Source organism: Protobothrops mucrosquamatus, unplaced genomic scaffold (genome assembly GCF_001527695.2).
Source record: "Protobothrops mucrosquamatus isolate PMUCROS unplaced genomic scaffold, P.Mucros_1.0 scaffold6040, whole genome shotgun sequence".
Classification (NCBI taxonomy): Eukaryota; Metazoa; Chordata; class Lepidosauria; order Squamata; family Viperidae; genus Protobothrops; species Protobothrops mucrosquamatus.
In genome coordinates, this window is record NW_015391879.1 from 9174 (window position 1) to 33318 (window position 24145).

The 24145-nt window shown below is 40.6% G+C and overlaps 1 protein-coding gene across 1 annotated transcript; it reads right to left on the minus strand.

Annotated features, from left to right (window-relative positions):
• Positions 1-15614: 15614 nt before the first annotated feature.
• LOC107300058 (ferrochelatase, mitochondrial-like) lies at positions 15615-21558 on the minus strand. Its single transcript, XM_015829401.1, has 5 exons — positions 21499-21558; positions 21050-21157; positions 18796-18960; positions 17983-18042; positions 15615-15804 (listed from the first exon to the last, which is right to left on the minus strand). Exons 1-5 carry the CDS (start codon positions 21556-21558, stop codon positions 15670-15672), a joined length of 528 nt encoding a protein of 175 aa, XP_015684887.1. The 3' UTR covers positions 15615-15669.
• Positions 21559-24145: the final 2587 nt, after the last annotated feature.

Here is a 24145-nt window from a genome sequence, read left to right on the forward strand (position 1 = left end):
AGTTTTTGATGTAACCTCTGAACTCCAGAAGAGAAAAGGCTGTGAAACCCTGAGAGATGATCCATCTCTGGCCGTTCACAATAAAGAATGCCATTCAATCAGAGCACCACTCACAAATTAAATGACACTGCTCTTCTCGCTGCTCACTGCTGCATTTCAATTCGCCTTGTGTATTGGGGACCCAGAAAGGGGATTTGGGGGAAGAAGGAGATACAGGGGAAGGTTGCCCATGTGTCCCAGAAACAAATCTGGAGATGCAAACGAGTCCCACGTATAACAACAGAAGGGTTTCAAATCTGAGAATGGCCAACACAAGGATCTTGTGATCAGTTGGTTGCAGCGGGTCCGATGGAGGAGAGAAACTGCACATTGGCTAGAGCCTGCTAATGTCACTGTTGTTTATATCACTGTTGTTAATATCACTGTTGTTAATATCACTGTTGTTCAAGTCCAAACAGACTATCCACCATTTCCAATAGCTGCTGCATCATTTCTGGAGCTCCAAATATCCCTTGTTAGTGTTTGAAAATAGAGAAATGCCCCAATTCAGATGCAAGGCTATTTCTGCCATTGGAGAAGGTGAGGAAGTTGATCTAAGATAGGGAACTGTCAAATATTGAGCTGAATTTGAAGAGGCATCAAGTAGAGTTGGTAGTTCAGGCATCAAAAATAGCCAGGATTTATTTAGTTCAGTGTTTCTCAATTGTGATAGCTTGAAGATGTATGGATTTCAACTCTCAGAATTCTGAGAATTGAAATCCACACATCTTCACGCTGCCATCATTGAGGGACACTGATTTATCTGGTAAGCTTGTAGGGTCTCTTAGCCAGGGAATAATCTTTCACGATCTGTCTGGGGAAATACACAATCTAAGCAAGAATTACTTTCTGTTGTGGTACCATGCAAAGAGATCTGCAATTCATGTTTTCATCCCAGAAATAGCTAATGCTCTGTGGCATCTTGAAAATTCAAAGGAGAACATGAATCTCTAATTGGTATGGCTGAAGGGCAAGTGAATGCCAGCTTCTTCTGGCTTCTTCTGGCTCACAGCCTTTGTGGACAAGGAGAGACACTTTGACAAATATTTACCCCCAAATATTCCTTATTTGGGATCATATCTACCCAGTGGTGGGATTCAAATATGTGAACAACCGGTTCTCTGTGTGGATGCTGCTTCCGAAAGTCCATTCTGGGCCTGGGAAACAAAAAATTAGCTACCGGTTCTGCCAAAGTGGTGCGAACTGGCTGAATCCCACCACTGAATCTACCCAACGGGGCCCATTCCCAAGTAACCATGCCTACATTTTTTATTCCATGTTACAATAACTGCCATGATAGCAGGACAAGATGAAATAATTTATCACAAGATAGATTCACAGAGGAACATTATTATTGCAGCTCCTATTCTCATATAAAACAATTCCAGTCTAATTTTCTGTAATATCTGCTGTTTTTTTTTTCTTTTTCTTTTTTCTTTTAAAGTGCCTGATATTTTAGATACTTGCCTGTAATTCTCTTTTAAGGTTTTTTTGTAAAAAAAAAAAATGGCTCAAAACTGACAGACAAAATCTATTAATAATCTCTTTAATCTCTTTTAAAATCTATTAATAACTGCAATTAGTATAATAATTTATATCCCAGGCCAACCCGTTGTAAATAAAATCCTGCTTTTTGTACATATTCAGTGCACATGCAATATACACATAGATAGAAACAATGTGAAATCCTGAGTATTTCTTCATCCTATTGTTACCCCATTACAATGAAATTTGCCTTCTGGTTTTTAAGAGAATTCTGTTCTATAGAATAGATCCAAAGATGTCACCGTTTTTAAAAGTAGAACAATAAACAAAGTAACCATGCTAAGAACTGGATTAAAAGAAAACAGTCTATGCATCAAAAGCATTTTTCTTCAGGTGAATTTCAAAAATGGTGATCATAAATTAATCACATATCACAGATGCTCAAATAATATGTGCATCCAGGGGACGTATATTTGTATCTAAATGCGAGACTTCCGGTGGCAGGCGATTTCGTCGGTCGCAGCTGTTTGCTGCCTCCCGCCTGTTTTGCGTAAAAGCCGGTTTGACAGCCAGCATCAGCTGTCAAACGGCTTGATACCTTTCCCCTGGGCATAAGGGGATAGGTGAGCTGCCCGGGGTAGGAGTTGAGTTCCCGAGTCGTCCTATATGGACGATGTAGGCGAGNAGATTATATTGGCAGAAAGGGGAGCAAATTTTGCTCAGTTTGAAGTGATTAAGTTTTGTAACCAAATCTTGAGGTTTGATAATCGAAACGCTTTAATATTAACTTGGTATAGAAAGAAAGCCAGAGTCAGATATAAATATGACATTAAATGTTATCTGATGGGTTAAAAATGTCTTAAAGGTTTTTTTCTGATTTAATGGCAAAGGAAGACTATTATAAATATGATAATGTTGTAATAATTGAATTTGTTTGACTTACTATGAATGGATGGGAATTAAGGTCTTAAAGGTTCCCTTTTTTTTTGATTTAACAATGGTTGAAGGAGGTGGACTTATTGTTAATGTTATATTTGATAAACAATTGAATGATAACTAAGTAATTGAAGTTGTAGACCTTATTAAGGGATCAAAATGATTTTTCTTAGGTGCAGTTTGATGAAATGACAGAATTTACTTGTTAACTTTATGGAAGATGGGAATTTTTTCCTTTTTTTTTTATCTTGCTGAAATGGTAAAGATTTTGGGTATCTGAAGAATTAATTAAATGAATAATTTTTATTAAAAGGAAGATTATTATAAACATAATAATGTTGTAATAATTGAAGACAATTGAATGATAATTAAGTAATTGAAGTTGTAACCTTATTAAGGGTTCCAAATGATTTTTTATAGGTGTAGCTTCATGAAATGACAGAATTAACTTGTCAACTTTACAGAAGATGGGAATTTTTTTTTCTTTTCTTTTTTTGTACAAGTAAGGGATGGTGTTAAACTATCTTGCTGAAATGGTAAAGATTTTGGGTATTTGAAGAACTAACTAATTGAATAATTTTTATTAATACGGAGGAGATGGATTGTTTAAGTTTAGAGTTTGGAGTTAGAGATATTAATATTTGTTTACTTGTATTTGAATATTAGCCTAGGTTTGGTTTGGGAAGTCCGGGGGGGGTGGGGGGATGGGATATAACATTGTGTAATATCTGTGATGTATTTTTTTTTTTTATGATAAAAACAATAAAATTTTATATTGAAAAAAATATTTGTATCTAAATGCGTATCCTATCCAAACAAACTTCTAAATATTGTGGTCATTAAAATTAATTCCCTATTTGCATTTGGTTGCAGATCCCAATTATGTGAGTTGTTCCTGATACACATGAGTAAATGCTCTTCATGCATTAAACATCTTCTCTGAGTCAGGATATAATGTGCTACCTCCCATGCTATTGGGTACTTTATCAGACTACTGTTTCATTTTCTCAGACTAAAAATTCAATGAATTAATAATATACATTGAAACACTTTGATACAAAAAAATTGCAAGAATAGAAAGGATTACCATCTCTTTATATACCATTCTTCTTCATTCCCCATAGTGCTCAGATTAATGTGCTTGGAAAAGCTGTACCTCATCATTTGTCAAAGCATTTTCTTACTTCTGGCATTTGAGAATTCTTCATAATTTTTACAGATATCAGTCAACAGCAGCAACTTCAGATTATCTTTTGCTATTGGCTTTTGGAGCATTGTTTCATGTTACCAGCAATATTCTAAAATTGAGATTAAATCTACTGAATTGAGATCACAAGGAAATGGATGACCAGTAGATGCCATCAAAGAGATGTTCCGTTCTGCATAAGCTTTTGGAGAAATCCAGCAATGTTTCTCTGGCAATGTGGATTGAAATTAGGTGGGTGGGCAAAGTTAATTTTCCATGTGCTCCCCAAATGGTGCCTCAGAGGCTTTTTGGAATAAAGAAAACAACAGAAAACCCAGTAGCTATTGTGTTGGCAGCAGACTTGGAAGCACCATTAGATCATTCCAAAAGTGCTGTTCCTTGGGTTTTTTACTTGAAAATGTTTCACTTCTCATCCAAGAAGCTTCTTCAGAATAAGTCCAGTTGCCTTTTGAACCACTTTGCGACAACCATGACCTTGATGATTGAGAGTCTTCATAGACATTTAATCATGATTCAAAGGAGGCCTTGAAAAGTTGGAAAGACTTCTAGATTGTGATTCTAGGGACTGGGTAGAGACCAACCCAGGAAAGCATCAGACATTGTTGATGCAACCAAGCTTCTTATTTCATTTGTATGGTGGTTGGGGAATTCTGGGAGTTGAAACCCACGTACCTTGCCAAGGTTGAGAAACATCAGCTTAGAGGGATAAGCAGGAACAAATTAGCTCTTGTACCTTGGACAGCACTCAGAACTGCCAAAATTAGCCAATGAAGCTTTCAACAGGCTGAGACTGTTCATGGCCTTTGGTCTGGTTTTCAGAGCATTATTAAAGGGGATTATGCACAGCACTTTTTCAACACAGGACAGCAGTAGGATTTTGTTTTTCCTTCTCACATCTGCTGTCATCAAGCATATTGGACTATAAACCACTAAACCACCACCATGGCTCAGAATTATAGGAATTGTGCTTCAACATATTTGCAGAACATCAACCAAATAAAGGCCTTTCCTGTTAAGGAAATGGAGAATGTCAAAGTAGAAACGTGGGAAATATATAAGGAATCGTGCCCAAGCTATGCACCTTGTTGGGATTGGTACTGATGTGGGCAGCTGCACACATTTTATTAGAGCTAGTTTGGTGTAGTGGTTAAAGTGCTGGCCTAAAAACTAGGAGACAGTGAGTTATAGTCCTGCCATAGGATGAAAAACTGACTGGGTGACTTTGGGTCAATCACTCTGTCTCAGCCCAAGCCATCCCATAGAGTTGTTATTGTTGTAGAGAAAACAGGAAGAGGGAAGAATATTAGATATGTTTTGAGTTATTTATAAAAAATAATAAGGGGGGATAGATAGATTGATGGATGGATGGATGGATAGGTGATAGATAGATAGATAGATAGATAGATAGATAGATAGATAGATAGATAGATAGATAGATAGATAGATAGATGAGAGATAGGATGAGAGAAAGAGAGGTGATAGATACATATAGAGTAGTTAAGGCACTGCTTAGAAATCAGAAGACTATGAGTTCAAGTCCTACCTTAGGCATGAAGGTCATCTGGGTGACTTTGGGCCAGTCACTCTCTTTCAGCCCAACCTATTTCACCGGATTGTTGTTGTGGGGAAAAATAGGAGGAAAGGATATTAGATATACCATTTACTTATAAATTAATGAGTTTACTTATAAGTTATTTATAAACTAATGAAAGCAGGAAAAAATTCAAACAAACAAACAAACAAACAAACAAACAAATAAATAAAATAAATAAATAAATAAATAAAATAAAGTAAGTAAGTAAATAAGTTACAGGGAGTCCTCAATTTATGACCTGTCATTTAATGACCATTCAGAATTATGACAAAGCCCACGCCCAAAAGCTACTTACGACCTGGTTCTGAAGTTCTAACATCCAATCCCCCACCTCCCACTCCTGTGGTTAAACGTGATTGCATTTAGGTCGCTCAGCAACCAGCCTGCATTTATGACCATTTGTAGTGACCTGCACTCATACGACTATAATTTACAAATGTATTTGCCGCAAAGCAGCATTTACTTCTAGCTTCCAGCAAAGAAGACTCCATAGCGAACAATGGGTTTGCTTATGAAAGCAGCGTAAACAATCGCCACAAAAAAGCTCATAAAACCAGATCCAATCCTGTGGTAACTCATTTTATGACTGTCATGGCTTACAACTGTAATCGCTGACTCAGTTACGGTCATAACTCAAGGAGTACCTGTAACCAATTTGGAAATGCCAGAATTAAAGACGACATACAAGCAGACCATATTACATGCATTCTTGATTAAACGTAAAAGGCCATCCAGGGCTTAGTGAATTTGAATTCACCCCCCAGAATGCCTTTGCTCCATAAACACACAGAGCAGAGATCAGTAATGAGAGTTCGCTAATGGATTGGCTTAAGTATAGGACAACTTCCCATCACTGTTCCAGAAAACAATCAATCAAGCACTTAATTTTAAACGTAAAAAACTAAGCTGCCTAGAGACTGTTAATAGATAACCAAATAAATTAACAGTTGTGGGTGGGTTTTCGTGGGAGGCAAGGTCAAATTGCTTCCTATCACACACACACATACACCCCTCTCCATTTTTTTAAAAAAAAGTTCTTTGTGAATTCTGTCCTTGGGGTGATGCTGATTTTTGATAAGAGGCTGGGGGAACTGGGTGAGGCTTCCCTTTTCAGAGATCTCCTCCTGATAGATCCACAAAAGCCAGAAATTTAGGAATAGAGGACCAGCTTCCCAGAAAAAGAGCTCCTTTGCTCCTCTCCTATCACCTTTCCCATGATGGCTTCAGTTTCAAGGGGATGTCAGAAAGTTCGATAAGGTGGTTGGACATAAGGGGAGACAGACCTAGCAGCAGCTGTACATAAGAAGAGATTTTAGCAGGGGCCACAGGCTGAAATTCTCCCTTCTCTATAGCTGCCACTGCTGCACTGAAGCACTCACATTTTAAGGGCAAGGTCTCAAACACAGATCCTGCCATTGCCTCATTAGGACTAGTTCCTTAGCCTAAGAGCTGCAGCCCTTCAGCCTTTTCAGCCAGTGATAAAATAAAAATAAAAATCAGTGAGTCAGAAACACAGGAAATGAAAAGTATCACAAAACGTACTTTTATTAATTTTTTTAAAAAAATACTTGCTTAGAATGCCTTAGTAAGGCCACACTTGAAATACTGCATCCAGTTTTAGTCACCACGATGTAAAAAAGATGCTGAGACTCTAGAAAGAGTACAGGGAAGAGCAACAAAGATGATTAGGGGACTGGAGGCTAAAACATATAAGGAACGGCTGCTGGAATTGGGTATGTCTAGTTTAATGAAGAGAAGGACGAGGGGGGACATGATAGCAGTGTTCCAATATCTCAGGGGCTGCCACAAAGAAGAGGGAGTCAAGCTATTCTCCAAGGCACCTGAAGGCAGGACGAGAAGCAACGGGTGGAAACTAATCAAGGAGAGAAGCAACCTAGAACTAAGGAGAAACTTCCTGACAGTTAGAACAATTAACCAATGGAACAACCTGCCTCCATAAGCGGTGAATGCTCCAACACTGGAGGTTTTTAAGAAGAGACTGGACAGCCATTTGTCTGAAATGGTGTAGGGATCCTGCCTGAGCAGGGGGTTGGACTCGATGACCTCCAAGATCCCTTCCAACTTTATTATTATTATTATTATTATTATTATTATTATTATTATTATTATTATTATTATTATTATTATTATTATTATTATTATTATTATTATTATTATTATTATTATTATTATTATTATTAGCTATGAAACAGATCCATGCTTTGTATCACTCTGCTAGCAGCATTTTTCATTAACCATTATAGCAATCGCTGGTTTTACGACTGAGCTGACACGCAATCTTATTTCAAGATCGTTTATAAGGTGATAGAATCTTATAATGGGGCCCATCCCACAAAGAGTTGTCCATATCCAGGCTTTCTTTCTTTTCTTTTTTCCCCCGCTTATTGAGCAGAGAAACCTTTTGATATTTTGATTTTTTTTTCTGGTCAGCCTTTCCTTCTCATCTGTCTCTCCCTCTCTTTCTGTCTAGCAATAAAGGTGTCCATATGTGTCAAAAAAGTCAAAATGGCAACCCATGGGATTGGGACACCATAACTTTTTTACATGTATCACAATGCGCAGAAAGGAGGGTGGGCCTTTAAGGACAACTTTTTTAACCTCCTTCCTGCAGGCGCACACTCTTATCTACCAGAGAGATCTTTGCTTGCTGACTGGCTGTCTCTCCCATTAAAGATTCCCTTATGGCAAAGCAACTGGAGTAGGATCTACTCTTTGGCTCCCTTCTTTAGAGAGCCACAGCCTCCAAACCCTTGGTCCTGAGCCAAGGGTCACCTCTTTGCTCCCTCTTTCTGGTGCTGTCTCAGAAGCACCCATCATGCAGCATAGATATGTGGTGGGGGGGGTTGTTCCTAGAGGGGTCTAGGACAGTGATGGCGAACCTTTTAGAGACCGAGTGCCCAAACTGCAACCCAAAACCCACTTATGCATCGTTGAGTGCTGGCTGGGTGTGGCCCATTGGCTGGGTGTGGCCCATTGGGTGGGCGTAGCTGTGCTGGTAACAGCAGACTGGGTGGGACTAAAAAGTTCAATCAATCAATTCCAACTTTGCAAGATCTTTTTTTTTCCCACGAGAAGTTGAAATTGACTGATTGAACCTTTTTTTTTTTTTTTTGCACACAACGGCGGAGGCCTAAAGCGAAAAGGTTTTATAAAACCCAGCGGAAGCCTAGGACTGGGGCGACGGCGCGCGTGCCCACAGAGAGGGCTCTGAGTGCCACCTCTGGCACCCGTGCCATAGGTTCGCCACCACTGTTCTAAGATATATGGCTTATTTCGTTAGCTGGGAAGACGGCTAACAGTATACATAGCATACAGTACTAGCCATCTCTTCCTTACAAGCCAGAACATTTAAAAGAGGAAAATATTTGAAGAGGCAATTCACACAGTGACTCTCTCAGCTCTTCTTTTTTCAAATACAAATGGAGCAAAGTTATTATATCGAGGTTGCTGAAAAGATGCCAGCCACAGCCCTGTGGCAAGAAAAATGTGCGTGCACTAATTACATGCTCCCTTCTAATCAAAAAAGCCACCAGCAATCTTCTCTCTACATCATTGTCTTGTCCGCTGGAAGCTGGAAAATTGTTACCCACTGTCTGGGCTTATAGCAAAAACCAAATGAACCGAGCAAGCTGGAGTTAGATCACTGTGGTTAATTATACAAAAAAAATGAAGCCTTAGATACTGTATCTCTGGAGCATCTGATGAACCATGATTGTTCATATCAATGAATCATAATTCAGAAAATATTGAAATTCAGACGACTGCCTGCCTGCCTTTCATAAGGCCTTGAAGACTGGTTTCCCACCCCCACCCACCCACCCCCCAGGCAAGCATTGGGTCAGGAGCATTTGTGAACCCATCTGGACTGACTGTTGCAATTGCTGAATTGCTCTGGGCATAATTTATTTCATGTTTTATTATTAAAGGTGATTGCTTTTTTCTTGCTTTTTCCTTGTTTTAATTACAGATCACCCTGAGTCGTTTGTTTTGGGGGGGGGGCAGTTATATAAATGGACCAAATGGACGAAATAAACAAACACGACAAAACTAAAGCCAGCTAATTTTCTTCTTCCCTTTGTGTTGCCCAGGTAAGAACTCAAAACGTTTTGATAGCCATTAAGGCTTTTTCCTCCAGAAAGCTCAACTTTGCAAGCTATCTTGCAGTAGGCATATTTACAGGTGATCCTCGACTTACAACCATTTAGCGACTGCTCATTTTTCAAACTTACAAATCATGGTAGCATTCCTATAGTCACGTGATCAAAATTCAGACTCTTGGCAATTGGTTCCTATGTATGACGGTTGCCGTGTCCCGTGGTCATGTGATCACCTTTTGCGACCCTTTGACAAGCAGAATCAGTGGGGAAGCCCGGTTCACTTAACAATTGTGTTTACTAACTTAACAACTGCAGTGATTCACTTAACAACTGTGGCAAGAAAGGTCATAAAATGGGGCAAATGTCACTTAACAAATGTCTCACTTAAAACAGGAATTTTGGGCTAAACTGTAGTTGTAATTCGAGGACTACCTTATTCATATTCCTCATGATTAGAAAAACTTTCAGAAAATACAGAAAGGAGTAAATAGTTTTTTTACAGAACAGGAGAGATCTGAAGAAGCTTCTTGTATGAGAAGCAAAATGTCTTCAAAGAAAAACAACAAAGTCCAGTTGCCTCTTGAAAAAGCACCTTTGGGACCTGGGTAAATTATTTTTAATGATGGCTAGAATGTGCTAAATTGTTTCCAGAAGTGTAGGGAAACATGGAATATGGAATTGAAACATCCAGTAATTGGCGCAAGACTATTTTATGGGAGATCCAATTATGCATCCATAGGGTCACAGAATATGGTCGTACATTACAGAAACTTCTTTTTCCACAAAATTTATTTCACATGTTCATTTTGTTCTAGGAAGCTCATTTTTCTACAAACGACTCTGTGACTTTGAACGACATGTCAACAATTTCGAACAGGGGAATGGAGATCAATGATTGCCCTCTTTTATGATTGCAAAAAAGAAATAGGTATGAGGTGATAGGAGACTCATTCTCGGCCAATTATACAATGCCCGAAGAATTCTCTTTCTCTGTATTTGAACAATACATTTGGACATTTCTGCGTTAGGCTCCTAGACAGCATATTCTAGTTCAGGGGTCCTCAACCTTGGCAACTTTAAGACTTGTGGACTTCAACTCCCAGAATCCCTCAGCCAGCTTTGCTGGCTGAGGGATTCTGGGAGTTGAAGTCCACAAGTCTTAAAGTTGCCAAGGTTGAGGACCCCTGTTCTAGTTTATAGGCTAGTGTCTGCTTTTCTAACTTCTTCCAAGTTGACATGTTAATTATTTTATTAAATAACTTCACATTTATATAAAAGACTACTCTTGTAATACCAGTTTTACTATATAACAGCTTTGTGCTCCCCCCACCCCCACCCCTTCCCTTCTCTTCTTTTTACAAATAAAGATAAAGATTTCCTCTGTCGAGTCATGTCTGATTCTGTGGAGTGGTGCTCATCACCATACCACTTTATAAAGCCCTAGTAAGACCACACCTGGAATACTGCAGCCAATTTTGGTCACCATATCACAAAAAAGATGCTGAGAGTCTGGAAAAAATTCAGAGAAGAGCAACTAAGATGATCAAAGGCCTGGAGACCAAAACATTCGAAGAACAGCTGCGGGACTTGGGTTTGGCCAATCTAAAGAAAAGAAGAAATAGGGGAGACATAATAGCAGTGTTCCAGTATCTGAGGAGCTGCCACAAAGAAGAGGGGGGTCAGGTCATTCACTAGAGCACCAGAGGGAAGGATGAGAAACAATGGTTGGAAGCTGATCAAAGAGAGAAGCAACCTGGAATTAAGGAGAAACTTCCTGACAGTGAGGACAATCAACCAGTGGAACAGCAACCTTCAGAAATCATGGCCGCTGCATTGCTGGAAGTTTTTAAAAAGAGACTGGACAATCACCTGTCTGAGATGGTATCGGTCTTCCTGCTTGAGCAGGGGGCTGGACTAGAAGACCTCCAAGGTCCCTTCCAGCTCTGTTCTATTCTTTTTATTCTTAGCTGAGGGAGCCAGCATTGTCCGAAGACATTTTTCATGGTGACTTGGCCAGCAAGGTTATACGCCAAAGCCACATGGAACGCTATTATCTTCCCACAAAAGTGGTATCTATTTTACTCACATGATTTCAAACTGGTAGACAGTAGCTCAAACAGGAACAAGAGACCAGTCCATCCCAGGGTGCTTGGGTCTCAAACTGCCAAGCTTCTGGCCGACAAGCCCAGTGTCTTAATGATCACAAATACATGCCACCTGCCAAGCACCCAAATTGCAATCAGGTGACCACAAGGACACTGTGATGGTTGTGAGAGGACCTGTGGCAAGCCACTTTTCTCAGCAGTGTTGTCACTTCAAAAAGTTGCTAAACAAATGGACATAAGTTGAAGGCTATCCTGTATACTTTGTTTTAATGAGCTGGTTGCTGATTAAGTGACACAAGACAGAATCAGGCTACCTCTTCCATCCCTTTTCACACAACCTTGTCGCCTTCTCCTCTCCGGTCAAACTTCAATTTAAATACACATAGCCCCATGTTATATTTAAGCCACATTACCACAAATTTATAATCCTCTGCTTGCCAGGTGCAACCTTCTAGGCAACCACAGCCCTGTGTTGGGGTTGGTATAAATTAAATCCCAGGCAATTTGCATCCATACAAATCCTATGAAACTCACTGTGGGTTGCCGGCTTGGAAGTGATAAATAGATCCATCAAGCAGCTCTGAAGAATAATCTGTCATTCTTATTTATCCAAAGAGAAAGAAGCTTCTATAGTTTCTAGAACAGTGGTTCTCAACCTGTGGGTCGGGACCCCATTTGGGGTCGATCGACCATTTCACGGGGGTTGCCAAGCAAGGCTGTCATTTTTTTCCCCCCTTTTCCAGCGGGTGCCTTACCTCCCTTGGGCTGGGCCAGCTGGTGGTCGGCCTGCTCCGTCTCTGCCACTTGCCAGCTACGCCTCGGCTGGCACAGGGGGCAGAACCACGCATGTGCGGAGCTCCTGGGCAGGGAAAGTCCTCGACTTACGACCGGTTGGGTAGTCCTCGACTTACGACCGGTTTAGTCCTCGACTTACGACCGGTTTAGTCCTCGACTTACGACCGGTTTAGTCCTCAACTTACGACCGGTTAGGGTCGCGGCATTAAAAAGGTTGAGAACCACTGTTCTAGAAGGAAGAGGAGCCTGGCTTTGTGGAACTTTTTATAACAACTTTAGTGTCAACAATTAACAAGAGTCAGTTCCAAGCACCGCTGACGTTAGTAGTGTAGTTTATGTTGTGTTTTTTTAAAAAAAAAAAACCTAAGCAAGCTTAGAATCTCCTCTTGGAACACTTTGCTGAAGTGGTATTTTGAACAAAGGGTAATGTTTTTAATCCAGATTCCCCCTTCTGGATGAAAAAGTAGGAAGTCAAACCATCCCAAGTGGTCCTAAACTTACAATTGGCTGCTTAGAGACCTTTTGAAGTTATAACAGATCTCCCCAGGGTTTACTTACAACCCATATTTGGGGTTCCAATGCCCCCATGGTCATGTGATTGCATTTTGGGTGGCTGGCAACCAGCCCACACTCACAGTTGCTTGCAGCATCCTGCAGTCACATGACTCCAATTTACAATCTTTTTGCTGGAAATTGGTGTTTACTACCCGTTTCTTTCACACTGCACTTTTCCAAGGAATCAGGAAAAAAATCCTTCATACAAACACCAAAAACACGCAATTTTAAAATTTTCAGAAAAATAACTTTAATCTCATGACAGCTTAAAGACTGACAAATGTATCACATAAACTTTCATGAGTTACATTCTAATGAAGTGAAGAGTCCTGCAATAATGGCTGTATTCGCATGATATAATTGACTAGGACATGAGCAGGATTGCTGTGCTTTGCAGGTTGTCTACATCCAGAGGGCTGTGTGGTTCGAAAGGGGAGCTTGAAACCCAGAGAGACCTGGTTTGGTTTGGATTAAAGTGTATTGCCACCCCATGAGCCTTACCAAGGATCATCATAACCCAAAGACAGAGCAGTTGCCCAGTTCTGACTATTCAGTTCTCCAAGGAAAGGTGTTTGTGTTCTAGAGCAGCTAGATCAGTGGTGACGAACCTACTGCACGCGTGCCAGAGGCGGCACTCAGAGCCCTCTCGGTGGGCACGCGTGCCATGCCCCAGAGATGGCAACTGTCCCTCTTCAACCAGCTGCCCGCTTACTTGCCGAGGTCCCACGTGGCCAGATGCATCCCAGCATGGCTGGTTTCTCTCCCCCTTGTCCCATCCCTCCTGGCCTCGCATGCTCTCCTTTTCCTGGGAACGACCCACCGCATCACCTCCTCAGCTGCGGAGCCCCAGAGTGCGCCGGTCGAGGGGCCGGCAGGCTGTGGCTGCTGACGACACTGTCGGCCCCCATGCGCTCACTGGCCTCTTGTGCTGGGGCCGATGGTGTCAAGCAGCAACCGCCATGGCCCCTGCCTCACCTTGCCCTGCCTCACCCCACAGGATGAGCCTCCTGCGCACCGCCCCACCCACAGAGACCACCTGGATCTCCCTCAACCCTGCCTGGCCCTCACAGGCGTCCCTCCCCACGAGCAACATCGAGGTGACCACGCCCACCTTGGCCACACCCACCCAATCTGCCATGCCCACCACAGCCACACCCACCCAGTGGGCCATGCCCACCTGGCACCCGGAGATAAATAAGTGGGTTTTGGGTTGCAGTTTGGGCACTCGGTCTCTAAAAGGTTCACTATCACTGAGCTAGATAATCCAAGTTTTATATGACTAACTCACTGGTAAACCACCAACTTTCCATACTATGCTATTTAAAGACTTGCCAGCTTTCCTGGCACAAGGCTAATGGGATATTAGGCACTTTTGGAGGATGTAGCAAAGGACCCTGCATTTGAAAAAAAAAAAAAGGCCATACAGTGGGGCTTAAAAGTTTGCAAACCCTTTTTGTATATAAAATTAATTTTGGATTATTTTCCTCAATGAATAGTAGACAAGGGTAATGGTTTTGGCTCAGTTATTTCATTGGGTTCTCTTTATCTTGGCTTGGGACTTGTGTGGAGAACAGATCACGTTTTAGATCCTATTTATGCAGAAGTATTGAGAATTCAAACGGGTTCACAAACTTTTCAGTGCCACTTTAAGTAGTGCGACTGTGTGCTGCTCAGACCATTGATAGTTAAACATAGTTTATTAGTCTTTAAGTCAAACTCGATTGCGTCACATGACGTATCATGGCATATCGCAATGTTTTTTTGCCTTTGTGGAGCTAGGGTGGGCATGGCTGGTGCATGACACATCCGGCCCATGGGCCGCCAGTTTGACACCCTGCTTTAAGCTAATGCATTGTTTCTCAACCTGAACCTAAGGTGGGTAGACTTCAACTCTCATAATTCCCCAGCCAGCATGCAGGCTGGGGAATTCTGGGAGTTGAAGTCTACCCATTTTAGTGTTGTTCAGACTGAGAAACACTGAACTAATGCAAGACCTTTTGCTATTTTCACGACAAAAGACTAATATAGCAATACCTTAGAAAACACTACTTTGCAAACACAATTGGGACATTGCTTCAGTTCTGCATGGTGAAAATAGGAAATGGAGACTGTGTACAAAAAGAAATATCAAATTAAAAAATATATACCCACTATTCTTTTTTAAAAAACAAAAACAAATTATTTATCTATACATTAGATGTCAGCTGAAATTATTGGAAAATTAAAACGGTTTCATCATCAGACTCTTATTAGTTGCAAAGCTTCAATGCCAGATCTCTGTTTGCCTAAAAAAATACCACTTACCAAAATGGCGGAATTAAATATTTTTGACAAGTATTTTTGTGAAAGGCTTTCTGCAAAGACATTCAGCCTGCATCCTTGGCTCAAAACCCTAGATATGGTCCTTTTAGAATCAAGCTTCCCTATTTTGAAGGAAGGTCAATTCCTACGAAGTGAACAGATTTTCTTCAACATCACTCTGGCACAACAAGGTTAGAGCACCTGTCCAAGTAATCAAAATTTTGCTCTCCTTCAGAGGCCATCAAATTTTAAGAACCTCATGCATTCTGTTTAATTTTATAAAATGAGGATTTTCAGCAACTCAGAAGCGGAGCCCTTAAAATGGGGTGTCCCTTCCAATGCAAAATTCCTCAAGGGAAAACCAAAGCAGTGGAAAAAGTGGTAGTAGCTCTTTCACCTCTGTGCAAATCCTACTTGGAGAGCAAAATGCAGACCTGAGAGGGGCAAAAGAAGGCAGAATAAATGGGCACTTTTCACAGAATCTGTATTGTCTACTCCAGCCAATGACCCGATAGCATCTCCCAGTATACATTTTCACAATATCTGACTAGTAAAAAATGATTTGGTTTTTCGGCAAGTGGGATTCACACAAAGCGGGCAACTGAGTGTTAACTGCTTGGAGCACAGTTCGTTCGACTTGAGGTGTGAGCAGACCAAATCTGCCAGAGCCTGAAAAGTATGAAAAAATACATTTAAGTAAAATGATCACAATAAATTTCTAATCTGCTAGCAAGCTATTCTATGAGCAAATAAAACTTTAAGCATAATGACGGTGGTTAGCGTGATTATTGATATACACATACTTATACATACATACTGTATAGTTCTTAACTTACGACCACAATAGAGCTCAAAATTTCTGTTGCTAAGTGAGACAGTTGTTAAGAGAGTTTTGCACCATTTTACGACCTTTCTTGACACAGTTGTTAAGTGAACCACTGCAGTTAAGTTAGTAACAAGGTTGCTAAATGAATCTAGTTTTCCCATTGACTTTGCTTGTCACAAAGTCATAAAAGGGGATCACATGACCCCAGGTCACTGCAACCGTCATAAATATGAGTAAGTTGCCAAGCGTCCAAATTTTGATCATGTGACCCTGTGGATGGTCTTAAGTATGAAAAATGGTTATAAGTCACTTTTTTTCAGGGCTGTTGTTAACTTTGGTCACTAAACGAATGGTTGAAAGTCAAGGACTACCTGTACTTGAAATGGAGAGGGAGGGAGAATACCAATGACCAACTAATACTTAAAAAAGGAACCAGCAAGAATTTGCTAATCAGAAATGTTCCATTGTTTTTCAATACAATATTGCATTCCTTTATTTATACCCTTGTTTTCATAATTTTTATGTTTAAGAACTCCATGAAGCAGCAAGTAGGGAGCCAGAACAAGCTCTGTCTAAGTGAACATCCTCCAGATGTTCTGAGATTAGGAATTCTAATTACTTTTCCAATATATCTGGAAGGCCCCAAATTGGATTTGTCTCTGACTGAGCATATGCAAGATAGGATTCCATCAACACAAAAATACAACAGGTCCCAAAATAGGAAATGTAAATGAGAGTGAACAGTGGCCTCAGTAAGTGGAGGAAAAAATGGGGCACCTCTGGGAAACTAAGATATCCCTGGGCCCCATATCTGCGCCCATTAGAGCCTGCCAATCAGAGAACTGATAGAAGACTTGCCTACAACACATGAAAACCCTATAATAGGCATATCACATTTTAGAACACGAGTGTCAAATTTGATCGCGTCACATGATGTATCGTGATGTTTTTTGCCTTTGCGGAGCTGGGGTGGGCGTGGCCTGCGTGTGATGCATCCGGCCCGCGTGCCGCCAGTTTGACACCCCTGTTTTAGAAGAAGCAAAAGAAGCTGCCAGAATTCCTCCATCTAGGCCTGCTTCCATGGATAAAAGGGACCCCACCCACTTGGTAATCCTTGGCCCTCCAAAAATGTTACACGTGGCCACCAAAAGAGAACCATTCCTTGCCAGAGAAAAAGGAGTCTACCTGTAGTGGTTTCTCTGGAGAATTCCACATTTCTCCCTCACTGAGGGAGATGGGCGGTTCAGAAATATGAAAAATAAATAAATAAAATAATTTTTTTCCCTCAGGGAAATAGGTGTGGAAAACGAAAATATTGATTATTGTTCTTCTATGCAAGGTTTAGGCTCAGGTGAACTAAATCAGGCCTCATGGAAAAAGTATTGAACCAAAGTCTGTGCTATGCTTAATTTTGCAGTTTGCAATTGTATTTTACTTAATATGATTTTGCTAAGCTTGTTTTAAATATATTTAGAACAGGGGTGTCAAACTGCTGGCCTGCGGGCCAATTTCATCATACCGGAGCCGCGCCCACCCCATTGCCGGCAATGGCAAAAAAGCTCCGATACATTGCGCGACATCACATGACGTCGCGAGTTTGACATGTCTGATTTAGAACATAAGGACTGGAATAGTAAGAAATAGGGAACTAAAAGTAGCTGACGGATGCAGGTTCCAATGTACACAGGTATATGAGGAAAGTTATGTCCAGCAGAAAAGTCAACAGAAAGTGTAAGATTGCTGACGATCTGTCTACGGTCTTAGGATGAGAAAGGGTACAAAAAGTTGGGACTGGACCTGATTGATTTGCCATTGGCCTATAGCTGTCCTTGCTGGACCTGCTATGTCACTGGACCTCATTGCAATGGGTTACTAATGTGAGTAATGTTGTGCTATCATGTTTGCTATGTTCCAAATTATTAGCAAAATAAACCTCTGAATCTTAAAGTAAGAATTATTGTTTTGTGTTGTTGTCTCTTGTCTTTTTCATTGGGTTTTTCCATGACTGAGGGAACCAGTACCTTGGCGAACAATGGATTTCCATTCAAGGATTCTGCTCTTCTGATATTTTCAACTCCACACTGAAGAATAAGAGAAGGAAAAAGGCTTAGTCTTTCGCTAGAGCAATAGGAATGGAATTAGAGCTAAATTCAGTTCATTTTCACAAGCACAANTTCTCATATTTCGTTCTCAAAAGCCTCTCTTCATAGTCCCCCTTCAAAATCCCTCTTCACCATTCAACTGTCCAATTCCATTTGATTGGGACAGAGGCCGACATCAATTCGTTATTCCAGTGTTTCTCGACCGTGGCAATTTTAAGACATGTGGACTTCAATTCCCAGAATTCCCCAGCTAGTATGTCAAGGTAGAGAAACACTGCTGTGCAGGCTAGAAAGGAAGGTGTGGGGCTGCCTCACTTTCTTGCCTTTGGTGAAACCGTTGTTACCTGACTGTCTATTGTCATTCAGGCAGCCATCTGTGACTGCACAAGCAACATCTCCTCAAAATCCTATCTGCCCACATGGACATTGGCCAGGAGATGAACATTGGCCAGGCTGCTTGAAATCCTGGGAGTTGTAGTGCCAACACCTTTAGAAAGCCCCAGGCTGAAAACCACTGAGTCAGAAATGGAACTGTGTCCTCAACTCTCTGAGCCAATGTCAAACATGCATTATTTTATCTTTCAACTCACAGCTACTTTGTGTAGTATTACATCCGTTGAAAGTGTGAGGGAAAACCCAACCTGTAATAATCCTAAACCTTTTTACTTGAACCTTGGGAACACTTGTTAAGGAGCTACAGGCAAACCGTGGTGAGAAAAATGATGGCGTTACCTCATTGGCTAAGACCTGCGCATATTCAATGTCAAGCTCATAGAGTGTTTCAATGTGATCGCTGGTGAATGCTATTGGAACTAGCAAAATGTTCTTCTTTCCCCTCTGGCAAAAGCCCTTAATAGTGTCGTCCGTCTGAGGACCCAACCAAGCCATTGGGCCGACCTACGACAGCAAAAGAAAGAAGGGAGTTTTTAGAAACGACAATTTAGTATTGTTGTGGTGGTTGTTCAACAGTGCGTCCAACTCTTCGTGACCCCATGGACCAGAATACACCATGCCCCCCCCCCCCCGTCTTTCACTTTCTCCTCCAATTTGTCCAAATTCATACTCATTGCACTGATGACACTATCTAACCTCTGCCATCCCCTTCCCCTTTTGCCTTCAGTCTTTCCCAACATCAGGGTCTTTTCCAATGAGTCTTTGCTTTGTCTACCCCCTCTCAAAACATTCTCTTCTTTCCAAACATTGGTTAGAGGCAGGTAGGGAATCCTAATCATTCTTCTAGGTTAGCTGTAGACTTGTATCCCCAAATCTGGTTCTGAATAAACCACAAGGTCTGCATTATATCATGATGGAGATGATAGTGGGCTAAAAACATATAGATTAGGTGAAAGACAACGCAGCAAGGGGAAGAATTTTAACAGAATAACAGACTTGGAAGGGACTTTGGAGGTCTTCTAGTGCTCCGGGGTTTGTTGGTACTGCAAAACTATTGGTAGTCCTTGCTTAATGACCAGTCATTTAGCAACTGTTCAAAGTCTCCCTAAATTGACCTGGTTCAATTTAAGACTTTTTTTTTTTGCCAGTTTCAGTTCAGTCAGTTTCCAGCAAAAAAACACCCACAGGAATGAATGGATTCACTTTATGACTGTGGCATTTGCTTTATGACCATGGTGTTCACTTAACAATCACCACAAAAGTCAATTTATGACTGCCATGACTTACAAGAGAAAATCCAGACTCCATTATGATCATAAGTTGAGGATTATTTCATAATGCAAATGTTTGACACAGGAGAATATGCTTTACAAGAAAGAGGAATCCCAAATAATGAAAAAGCAAAGACTTTTTATAGACGTTGAGGGCTACACAGATGAAAATCCTAGAGATCTGATTTGCTAGGCAGTATAGAAGAGCAAGCAGAGCGGGGTGGTGATGGTGGTGGAGTTAAAAATGTCGTCAGTTTAGAAGCCTTGCGTTACCACAAGAGATCCAAGTGAATTCTGTTGAACCAATTTAGTGCTAACCATTAGTTGACTAGATTTTTGTATGTAGGCTTCAGTAAATCATCTACGCTACATCTTTATGAATGGCCCTAATCCTTTGCACCTGACAGGCAGATACTTGTCACTGTACTTGGAGTTATTTCTACTGTTAGGCAAAGCCTTTCAGGAGGGCAGTAGACTTGAGAAAGCCCATCGTTAAAGAAGATGCAATACTGAGATCACCAATCAATGGAAGATGGAAGTTTGGGGTTTCTCTATGCTGCAATTTCCTTTGTTAGGACTGCCCTTGGGCTGTACTGGGAGATGGTGGACGGCTTCTATTCTTTGGCCTGATGGGCATTGTCTAGGGCAGGGAGGGTCATTTGGGTCCAACAGGATTATACAAAGAGACAAACTGGATTCATGCCCACAAGACCGGGATGGGGAGGGAGGATGCAGCCTCCATTTTGTTTGTTAGATTTTTCTCAACTACAAAGGAACCTTCTTCAAGTCAAGCTCAATTCCTGACAACTTAATGGACACGTCCATAGATTTCTTGGGAGTTTTCAATTGCTTTTTTCTCTAGAAAACATTTGTCAACTAGCCTCCAGTCTTGGAATTCTCTGCTAAGACTCTCCCACCCAATTATTGCCTGACACTGATTAGTTTGGAGCCCAGACAAGGGTGCTCAGGGGCCTACTGGGATAGAGTCAACTTTGTGGACATGTTCTTGCAGTTTCTTGGTAGCTAAAGACAAGTGGTGTCCTTTCGTTCTTCTACAATATTTTTAAATTTCCTAGTCTAGCCGACAACCCTAATATTCCTTGGTAATCTCTTACACAAGTACTTAACCGGTCATCACCATCCTTAACTTCTTCTGTGCCCAACCTCTGAAACAGAAGCTGTCTTATTTGACTGATGTATAGCACCAGAACATACTTTATAACAATTGGCAGATGAAGCCAAAGCCAGATTCAGACTGAATAAACCCCAAACAAATTCAATGATGGAGAAGCATTTTATCAGAGTTCCCTGGGATGACATACCTTGGACTGCCACACAAGCCTATATGGATTACAATGGCCGAGTTTCTCCATCACCTTTTGAACAGTAGCTCCCACCTCTTGTGGATATGGGTCACCACGATTAACTACCTGCAGCACAGTAGACAAGAATGAAGACAAGCACTTATTTGAATAAAGCAAGGACCTTAAATTGTTGTTTTCTAGTCTTGAGCCCCCAAAGTCCCTTAATCTTTATGATTTTTCTCATGCTTAAAAAGTTAATTTTAAAACCAGGAAGTGACCATGCTACTTAGAATCATAGTCCAGGTGATCCAGAAAAGGCATAAGATAAACCCCTGCTTCCCACGTTATATTGGAAAGTTTCAAGCTTGGTTTTAGAGACCCATGCTCCACCAATCACCACCAGCTAGGAACAAACTAAAAATATTTCAGGGATGCTTAGCTATCCACTGAAGCACAATCTAGCTGACCTTATTGCTGATTAGCAAGGCATTTGCTAGGATGTCCAGGAAAGTGCTACTGCAATACATCGAGCCCTTAATTTATGACTAGAACTGAGACCAGAATTTCCGTTACTAAGCAAAACAATTGTTCAATGAGTCACGACCAATTTTATGACCTTTTTGCCATGGCTGTTAAGCAAATCACCGCAATTGTTAAGTGACTCCTGTGGTTATTCAAAAAAAAAAAATAATTCAGCCTTCCTCATTGATTTGGCTTGTTGGAAGCCAGTTGAAAAGGTTTGTAAACCTGACCCCGGGAGACTGCAACCTGGTTACCAAGCACCCAAATTTTTGATCAAGCGACCACTGAGATGCTGCAACAGATGTAAGTGCAAGGACCAATCTTAAGTAACTATTTTCAGTGCCGCTGTAACTTAATAATAATAATAATAAAGTTGGAAGGGACCTTGGAGGTCATCAAGTCCAACTCCCTGCTCAGGCAGGAACCCTACACCATTTCAGACAAATGGCTGTCCAGTCTCTTCTTAAAAACTTCCAGTGTTGGAGCATTCACCGCTTCTGGAGGCAGGTTGTTCCACTGATTAATTGTTCTAACTGTCAGGAAGTTTCTCCTTAGTTCTAAGTTGCTTCTCTCCTTGATCAGTTTCCATCCGTTGCTTCTCGTCCTGCCTTCAGGCGCCTTGGAGAATAGCTTGACTCCCTCTTCTTTGTGGCAGCCCCAAATGGTCTCTAATGGTTGTAAGTTGAGGACTACTTGTAGATAAAGCAATCATCTCTAGGCAAAGTGAAGGTTGAGCAACTACCTGGTTAAAGATCTGTCTAACCAGACGGTTCTTGTTTTTTTTTAAATTGATCATCCTTTTCCAAAATCTATTAAAAACAGCCAGTTTCTCCTAGCCTTGAAGCCACATTGATTAGGAAAAAAATATATTTATAGGTTTTCATTTTTAATATGCAGGATTGCTTTAACTCCAGCAGCAGCCAATAAAGAAATCCATTATAAAGAATTCTATTATTTGTGGTTTAGTTTTCCAGCCTATTTTGGATCTATTGCATTTATCGAGTTGTTTCTGCTATTGCCAAAGTTCACTAGATGGCGCCAGATTTCCACAAATTGCAAAACCTGAGGCGGCAGGAGACCATTTCAAGTTTTAATGCCCTATTTCTTTCCATAAACGGAACATTATCAGCTCTGCTTTACACTATTTTGTTATGCTATTAAAACATTTTGACTATTACTTCCAGAAAAACAGAATTAATTAAGATAGGGACTTCACGTTCCCTATCTTAAGTTCCAGCAATGACTCTAACAAAGAATGTGGATTCAAGCGTAAAGTCTATTTTTTTTAATAAGGATATGAACAGCCTAACCAAATACCTGCAAATGTGTATCATTTGTGCTAAATTTTAAGCACAGAAAAAAATGTTTCTTGCTTTGTTTGTTTCCCCCCCCCAAAAAAGAATTGTTATATAGAGTTTCATACCCTTTTGAATCATAAATCCTGGCAATCATCCTAACAAATATGTATATTATATCAATGTATAATTTTTAAGACACATGCTGTTCTCCTTTTCTGCTGATTCCTGCTGTTTTTTCCCCTCTTTTTCCCACGAAATCCTTATTTGGAGAAGAGCGTCACATCTCAACCAGGTTACTACCTCTGTGAAACTATGCTTGGCAATATTTACTGTGAATAGAGGTTTGTCTGAGTCTGCTACCATAATGAAATTCATTCATTCATTCATCCATCCATCCATCCATCCATTCAGGTACCCATCTTATTTCAAATGTCTATGGAGATTCTCACTCATCCAGCTTATGGATATTCCAAATGCATTTTTTCCAAAAGGTAACTGGACTTTCTTGTTTTTTTTCCCTTGAAAACGTTTCTCTTTGAAATTTTTTCAAGGAAAAACCTCCAAGAAAGTCCAGTTGCTTTTTGGAAAAAGAACCTTCGGGACGATCTCATTTCAAAGCGGCTCTGAGCGGCTTATAGCATAAAAACATTAAAACCATCAACACTACACATTCCTAACCCTTAATGAAACATATGGTGGAAGCTAAGGAACTGCAGTTCATGTTTAAGTTAGAAGGAGGAAAATAAAAGGTACGAAAGCTATCAAGGAGACATAAACCCGATTTTTGTTAGATCTTTCTGTTTATTCCTATTTCTGCAGGTATGTTTCTGGCTTGCCATCAAGAACAGAGCAGCTAAAGGCAGGTTTCATGTGCTTTTAGGTAATGTTCTTGAGGCTGACAACTTTTTGTTTTATCACTGAAATCTTGCAAGGCTTCAGTTGTTCTCACATGAGATCATGAGAAATTCCTAAAATCTACACACAACGATGCAAAAACATAGAAACGAGATTGCTGAAATCATAAAAAGATCCCAGAATCTCATGAGATTCTAACAATATTGATCATTTTGTTTCATTTCATTTCATTTTAATGCCTGGACCATTGTGCAAAATCAGTTAAGAGTACACATACTGCTTACAAAGGTGAGCAAGTCTCACTGTACTCAGTTTTTTTCCTGCTTTGGTTCAACATCAGTTGAACCAAAGCAAAGAGTTAACAGGATTTTCACTCTCTTTCAGTGCTCCATCTTAACACAAAAATAAGAGAACAGTATAGTTGCTATATTCTGTTATC